Genomic DNA, 8058 nt, shown 5'->3' with positions numbered 1-8058 from the left:
AAGTCCAGATTACCTTTTTTTTTTCTTTTGTTGCTCATGCTTTTGGCGTCATATCTACAAATCCTTTGCCAACTCCAAGGTCATGAAGATTTACCCCTGTGTTTTCTTCTAAGAGTTTTATAGATGTCGGTCTTACATGTAGCTCTCTGGTCCGTCTTGAGTTCACTTGGTGTGTGGTGTGAGGTAGGGGTCCCGCTTCATGCTTTTGCACATGCACATCCCGTTGTCCCAGCGCCGTTTTCTTTCCCATTGAATGGTCTTGGTGCCAGTTGCAGTCGGCTGGCCGCAGACGTGGAGGTTGATTTCTGGACTCGCAGTTCTGTCCCACTGACCTCGGTGTCCTTCCTTGTCCAGCGCCAGCCTGACTTGATCACCACTGTTCTGCAGTAAGTTCTGAAATGGGGTGTATGAGTCCTCCTACTTTTTAAGGTGGTTTTTGCTGTTCCAGATGAATTTTAGACACTGTACCCAACAGTTGTCCAGAGACACTTTGCAGTTACCTTGCAAGCTTGGTGGTGTGAGCCTGTGTCAGCCACCCTTGCCCTCCGTCCTTGGGCCCAGGCTGCAGAGACTTGACTCGTGTTCCTGGGCAGCGGGGGCCATAAGCCAGCAGTTCACGCAACAGTGGGAGTTTTTACCAGAGTCCCCCCTCTTAGGCTCATCCTACAGAGTGGTCTCCACTGAATCCTGAGTTTACCGTGGTACACGTTAAAGTAAATAAAAGCCGATTGGAATGGGGTGGGCAGTGAGGATCAATGACTGAGTGAAGAGGTTTAAGTTCTGCCTGTGCCTGCTATTGCCCGGGGGTGGTAACTGCCTGCCTCTTTCTGGGTGACAGCTACCCAGAGTCCAGGGGATCTGGGTGGTCCAAAAGCCCCGCTGGGGTGAGAAGTTTGGGGAAAACAGGAAGGATTTGAGGATCCTCAGTGCTCACCCCAAACCCCCAGAATGGCAGGTGGCATCCTTGGGGACCCTCCTTCATGAGCTTCTCCTGGGGGCTTAGAGGTGTGGCCCTGGCCTGGAGAGTTGCTTGGTGAGAAACACCAATGGGGAATGTTAACTGGGTGCCTGGGATGCTGGGGACCCCCCTTTCCTTGAGAAAGAAAAGTCTTACAGCTTCCAGGGGGAAGGAACAGGTTATCCTATAAGGAAACAAGACCGAGATTGATACCCAGTGACAGCAGTACGGACAGAAGGTGACAGTGGATTGATGTGTGAAGAATTGAAGGGGAGAGGAACTTTGAATCATGAATTTTATATCCAGCCAAATTGTCCTTCAAATTTGAGAGCCAATGAGAGTATTTTCGAGCATATAGGGACTCAGAAGTTTGGCTGTGTAAAGTCCCAATGAGCGTCTTGTGGAAGTTGAGAAGCTGATTATAATCTTCTGCAAAGGACCAAGAGCAGCCAAGGCACTGAAGTTCAAATGAGAAGACTGGCCCTGCAGGACATCATGCCTCACCAAGGACACCATCGTGAAACAGTTAGTGTTGGCACAGAGACGGTGAAGCCACGGGAAGGAGTGAGGCCAGAGCCTTTGGTTGGTACCAGTGAGGAGACGGTCGAGCGTGTCAGCACTCCAGAGATGCAGATTAGAGCCCAGGAAGCGTATGTCACACCCGCTCTGCTGGCAGGATCTGCGAACCTGTGCCATCAGGTCCTGGAGAGGCTGTGAGTCGCCCACGTCCCTGATACGGCTGGAGGGCGTGCAACAGCTTAGCCTTCCCATGTGGTTCGGGGCTTCACACATCCCCACGCAGCATTTCCATTTTCCCACATTTGTGGGATGTGTGCCAGGATGTCAGAAGGGCACTACTGATAACTGCTAAACAACCTGTGTGCCCCGGGGCAGAGTGCGGCCGAGGCCACACAAATCACCCATGGTGCTCAGTAGTGACAGTGACTGAGCCGCAGCTGCACGCGCAGCACCGACCGACCGTGGTGCAGGATGCTGGGCCCGGCACGACGCTCACCTGGTCATAAGCCCCACCACTGTTCAGGCATACGTGGGAATGTGACCTCACTCCTCCGTCATCCTCCCTGACAGAGCAGATGGACGATACACACAGGGAGGGCGCCAGCAGGTGCAGNCAGAGGGCCAGTCTCCCTCTGCCATCTAATGCAGCCCCCACCCCGACTTCCTCACGCAGGGCTGATGGAGCCGGCACACCATGTCCCCAGTCCTCCGGCCCTCCTGGGGTTTCGCAGTTGAGCCTTCCTCACTGCCCCCCTTCTCCCCTCACTCTCCTCAGGCTTTCCTTGTCTTTCCTGATGTGCTGAAGGTGAGTTGTGGGCTTTTAAAAAAACATTTTATTACAAAAAATTTCAAACGTACTACTATGAAGAAGCCCATACGTCACTCAGCTCCAGTGGTTATCAACATTTTGCCACTCGCGTTCAGTCGCTTTCCATCTTTCCAGCTCCCTTTCTCTCTCTTGTTGAAGAATTTCAAAGCCATTCAGAGAAACCGTTTCTCCCGGGAACATATCATACGTAAAGACTTGCACGTTTCTTACAGAAGCACAGTGCTGTTGCTACAAAGTTAGCAGTGGTTCCAAATAGCGTCAGCAATCGCAGGCCACGTTCCAATCCCCCCGTCGTGTTAAAAATGTCCTTTACAGCTAGTCGCATCTAGTCAGCATGCAGAGGCCACACCTTGTCTCGTTGGATGTCCTTCCCCTCTGCATTTACTGAAGAAAGCAGGTCATCTTTCTGCAGACGCCCCTCCTCCTGGATGTGACTGCTGCTTTCTTGTAGGTTAACCCATTCCCCATCCCCGTGTTCCCCCGAAACTGATAATTAGAGAGAGGGGCTTCAGATGGCCTTTACGGGACTGTTTCCTGGGTAAACGTCGTGTGCCCTTCACCACATCGGGAGGTGCATGAGGTCTCCGAGTGGGTTAGTGACGGTTGTGCCCTGGGTTCAGCATCGGCAGGCTTGTTAGTCCAGAGTGGAGTTCTCTTAGGCTCTGTGCTGGTGGCCGCCAGATACAGGTCCCAGGCCCATTGTCTCCCCAGGGCCGGAGCTACGGCTCTGCCATCCTCTGTCGTCACTGGCCAGCAAGTCTCCTGGGAAGACCTGCTCTCCCTCACCCACCACTGGGTCACCCGGAAGTGCGGTCCACACAGGCCAGGCCAAATCCATGCTCCATCCTTTCCTGTACACTCGCAGAGTGAGCCGGTCCCCCCCACACGTGGTTCTTTTGTGCATTTTTATGTATTTGCTGAGTTTCTTCTGTCCGGTGCTTCCTTGGTTTTCTTGATGCTCAAATGATCCCATCTTTGGGACCCCTTTCAGGCTGGCTGACACAATTTTGACACAACCCCTGTTGTTCCTGAGAGCGTGCTTGCCATTTTACGAGTATGACCTGGGCTCATTTTGTCCAGGTCTGCTTCGGTCTTGGGATCAGCCGCTTCTCCCAAGACCCCTGGTTCCTTTTAGTGGAGGACGGCCTCTAGAGCCCACAGCCTGGGAAACGGAGGTGCTCACTGTTAATGGGGTGTCAGTGTGCCAGGTCTTTTCAGTAGACAGAACTAGGAAATTAGATTTTAAAAATAAAGATAAACAATTATGAGAAATACCGGTATTTCCAGTTCAAATTAACAGAGCTAAACACAAAGAAAAGCAGGGGCTTTGCTTCTTTGATTTTGTATTGTATCTCTTTATGCTGAAAATCTTGGTGCCATTAACATTATTTATCCCACAATGTACATGTAATAGTTTTAAAAGAACAGTATTTTAAAATATTGTTTAAAATACCGTAAAATAACCAGTATTACTACTAACATGAAGATCACCGAGTACAGCTTAAAATTTCTTGGCAATTCTTTTTATCCTTAGAATATATCCCACTGGGAGTGAAGAGTCAAACGCTGTTTTTAAAATCACTTAAAATTATAGTTTTTTTCCCTGTGTGGTTATGCCATCAACATGATAAATAAGTTTATTTTAGTTTGCTTTCAATATTAGCCGTTGTTTTTNCGATTGTTGGGAGGAAAAACAACGTCTTGTGCAGTTTAGAGCATGTGTGAAAGTAACACGCCTGACAATGGTAGTCTGTGAGGCAACGTGCAGGCTCGCTGCTGGAGGGGTCTCCCCTACGTAATGTACTTAAAGGTCTGTTGTGACGAGCTGAAGATGAATATTGTAAATCCCAGAGCAGCCGCTAAAAAAATTAAACCAAAGCAGTATAACCAGTGAGACAACAGTAGAGGTAAAAGAGAATCCTAAAAAATAATCCAGAAGTAGGCAGGAAAAGAGAAAAATGTAAGGAAGACCAGAGGGGGGCAAACAGGAAACAACAGCAATACATACAGTAGATTGAAACCCAGTCACATAAATCATTACAATAAATGTTAGTGGTCTCACCACCCCAGTGAAAACCAGAGGTGGCTGACCGGATATACAGCAAGACCCAGCCGTGTGCTGGGTGCCAGAGTCACTAAGGCCCGGCCAGCTGCAGTGGGAAGACGGGCGCTCTCGGCAGGCACGCGTTGGTCGCCGGGGATGGTGGCTCCTGTGGCTTTGGCCTGCCGTTCCACTGAGCCCACATTCAGATGGCCTCAGGCTTCGAGTCCCAAGTCCCAGCGCAGCGCAGAGTGTCCTGTCTCCCTGCTTGGTGTGAAGCCTGGCTCCATGACCAAGCTCCGATCAAGCCTCCGACCTCGCCTTCCTACATCCAGCCCAGTGACCTGAGACCTGTGATGGAACGAGTCCCTCTGCCGGCGTCCTCCTAACTCCTCAGGTCACAGCGAACACGTGCCACAGTCCTTCCACGGGCCTCCAGGCCCCCTGGCGTCCCCTGCCCCTCACTCAGCACCAGCCCCACGCGGGCCTGCCCCTGGTTTAGGCCTGGGCAGCTGATACGCTGACTCTGGGTGTCCTTCCCTGAGACCCCCCCTCCCCTGCTCTATGTGCGTTCAGTGTCACCTTTCCCACGAGGTTTACCTGACACCCTGTTTAGTGCTGCAGCCGGCCCCCTGCCTGCCCCACCCTGGGCTCCCCTGGCCCCACGTGCTCATGTCTTCAGCACTGACCGCCTTCCGACACTGAGAACATACCGTGCTTCCTGTGTCTGGCTGTCCCCTCACCTAGAATGGAAGGGCCTGTTCTGTTCCCTGGCATGTGCTGAGGGTCTAGAGATGTGCCTGGCACATAGTAGGTGCTCGTATGTCTTTGTTGAAAAACAGATAGTAAGTAGGCCCCACAGTCACTGAGCATTAGCAAGAAAGGTCCTAAGGGGAGGTAGGCAAATTGTCCCTCTGCAGCCCGTTTTATATAAAGGGAAACTGAGGCATGAAGGATTTGCCCAGGGCCCTATCATCACTGAATGGCAGAACCAAGACTCAGGTTCTTATGTGCTATTGTTTGTTTTCCGGGGTCTCTGAGGCAGAGGAGAGGACCGTGCCATCCAGGGAAGTGGGGCTGACCCTGCCAGAGAGGTCGGGAGCCAGGCCTCCTGCGTCTCTGCTCCCAGCTGCACAGACTTCAGCAAGTCATTCAGCCTTTCTGCCTCCGTGTCCTAATGTGTCACATGGAGGGAACAGCTGGTCAAAGCAAGCCCCTTCTGTGCCTGACGGCTAGCCGTCCTCAGGGCCTTGGGAGGCTGGGGTGGAAGGTCAGGAACACGCAGACGTGGTGAAGGTGAAGGAGAGAGACTTACACGTGATGGCAGACGCCGCCTTCCCAGACCGGCAAGGACTTGGTCTCCGAGAACAGCCGCGTGCAGGGCTGGGGCACCTTCTTACAGGCTGCGGCACAAAGGGAGGGGCCGTGGCTCAGGGCGGCTCAGGGCCCAGGCGGCTCTCTCCCTGCACCCCAGGGGCCCCGGCAGCTGGTCTGGGACTGGGGTCCGCCCGGCTGATCCCTGCGACTGCGTCCTCAGTGACCGGGGTCCTCGAGGCCTGCCCTCTGGATGGTGTCGCTGGCATGGGAACTTCTGTCCCCCNGCAGGTCTGGGGTTTCCTTCTGCCTCCTTCCCACCCCGCCGCTCAGAGAAAACAAGGGACACTGCTGTCCCTGCGGTGCCATGGCGGGGTTGGGCTTTCTGAGCCCTGGAGCCCCGCTCCCCACCTGCCTGCTGACGGGGCTCCCGTCTGAGGAGGAGCACAGTGTTCCCGCTGTGGGGTGGACACTGCGTGGCAGTGCTGACGTGGGCTGGGCCCAGCCCCCACCCTGGCCCGGGTTCTCCTCCCGCGGGTGGGGCCAGGCGCTCTGCCATCAGCCCCACCCCCACCCCGCACTCACCCCGAGGGTGATGGCGTGGCTTCTCTGTGGGTCCTTGTCACTAACTGTGCCTCTCACCCCCCTCCTCCCCTGGCGGGCACACCTGGACAGAGCTGGGTCTGCATCTCAGAGCGGGCTGGCAGTGCCCGTGTGTCTGCCCGCCTCGCTCCCGTCCCCCGCGTCCCCCAGGTCAGACACCATCTCCACAGCACCTGCCTGAGCTCTAAAGTGTGAGCGGGGCTGCGCAGGACGCTGGGGGACCCCGGGGGCCACCATGCCTGAGCCTCCGTGCTCCCGAGCTGCCCCCATCTGTCTGCCCCTCCCTGCAACTGTCCTGGCTTCTCTGCCGGCTCCTGTCCAGTGGCTCCTTGCAGGTCGGCCTGGCTGCCCACCTCACTGTGGTCCGCCACTGCCCGCTGTCAGCACCTGTTTCCAGGTGATGCCCTGTGTGCCCTGAGCAGCCCGCCCGGGGTGCCCTGAGGTGGATGGCGCAAGGTGAAGATGACACAGCATGGTGACTTCCATGTTGCTCGCGCTGACCCAGCACCAGCTGTCCGGAGCCCTTCCCCCCACGGCTTCTCACACACACGTGCTCCTGCCCCTAGACTGCCCGCCTGCCATCCCGGGGACAGTGTGGCTGTGTTCTCATGCCCGCCCTGCACTTACAGGTGATGATATACAGGTGAGCGGGCTCGCTATGCAGCTGGTCGCCCGCGGTGCTCTGCACGGCCGTCACTGAGAGCTGGTACCGCCGCCCGGGCACCAGGTCCCTCACCGTGTAGGACACCAGCCTCCCGTTGGGGACGTAGCGGCTCTTGGTGCTCTGGCTGGTGGTCACGTTGATGACGTACGCCTCCAGCGAGGTGCCTGGAGTGGGGGCATCCCAGACCACGTGGGCAGAGGTTGCCGTGACGCGGGCAGCGGTCAGATTTGCTGGTGGCAGCGGCCCTGGATGAGGCACGGAGCAGGGGAGGGAGGTGAGGGGCTGACGGGGTCTTCTGCGCAGGACAGTGTAAGGACCTGACACGGATGCCAAAGCCTCGTCTGAATCCAGATTTAGTTACTACAGACGACTGGGTGGCCCTAAAGGACAGCGGGCAGGGGTGTGGAGGGTGCAGCCGCTCAGGGTCTGCAGGGCCACCTCCTCCGCCCTGAGAGGCACCCTCAGAGAGCCTCCTGCGGCGCCTAGCGAGCCCCCTGTTCGTCATTGTCCCCTCCTGTGTGGCACTTCTGATGCCCCTGAGCCTGGATACTCATACCCCGGGGACGTAGATGAAGGGAGGGGGGCTGGACCCACAGGCAGACCAGGGTGCCGGCGCTCAGGGTCCCACTGGGCCTGGCCCAGCCCCCTGCTCCCTGCCTGCTCCCTGGTCCCCACTGACAGCATGGCGTGTGCCCCTCCCATGCGTTGGGGAGGAGGGCGGTGAAGGCCGGGTCTCCCCACTAGACACCATGGAGCTCAGCACAAGGCAGTTTGGGCGCCCTCGCACGACAGCTCCTCTGGCCCTTTGCTCAGCGACCTGTTCGGTAGGAGCCCAGGTGCCCTTGGGTATGAAGGTCACCCCGGCAGGAGGGCCTGGCCAGCCCCCTGCAGCAGACCTCCAGGCACACTGCCATTTGGGGCACACTCAGCCCAGGGCTGGCGTTCTGGTGACGCAGCCGCTGTGGAGAGGACAGAAGGGCTGGGGGAGGTGGGAGCTTCCAGGGGGCCGCCAGCCTGAACTGGCCACACCCCTACTTACGGGTCCACACGTGCAGCGGTGCCGAGGCCAGGCTCTCGGTGGGGCGTTCCTGTCCCCCAAGCCCACTGAGGGCGGTCACCCAGATCGTGTA

General features: G+C 56.5%; 1 protein-coding gene across 1 annotated transcript in view; it reads right to left on the bottom strand.

Annotated features, from left to right (window-relative positions):
* The window catches only part of SNED1 (sushi, nidogen and EGF like domains 1), a 73576-nt gene that overhangs the window by 13048 nt on the left and 52470 nt on the right, over nt 1–8058 (bottom strand). The window contains exons 23-26 of the mRNA XM_019628462.1: nt 7968–8057; nt 6833–7173; nt 6073–6095; nt 5663–5776 (exon numbers count right to left, since the gene is read on the bottom strand). Coding sequence (XP_019484007.1) covers nt 5663–5776; nt 6073–6095; nt 6833–7173; nt 7968–8057 — 568 coding nt within the window. The remainder of the gene's footprint in view (nt 1–5662; nt 5777–6072; nt 6096–6832; nt 7174–7967; nt 8058) is intronic.

The sequence above is a fragment of the Hipposideros armiger genome, unplaced genomic scaffold, assembly GCF_001890085.2.
Source record: "Hipposideros armiger isolate ML-2016 unplaced genomic scaffold, ASM189008v1 scaffold_17, whole genome shotgun sequence".
Classification (NCBI taxonomy): Eukaryota; Metazoa; Chordata; class Mammalia; order Chiroptera; family Hipposideridae; genus Hipposideros; species Hipposideros armiger.
Note: the sequence above shows the minus strand (reverse complement) of the source record. Positions and strands in the feature narration are given on the sequence as shown.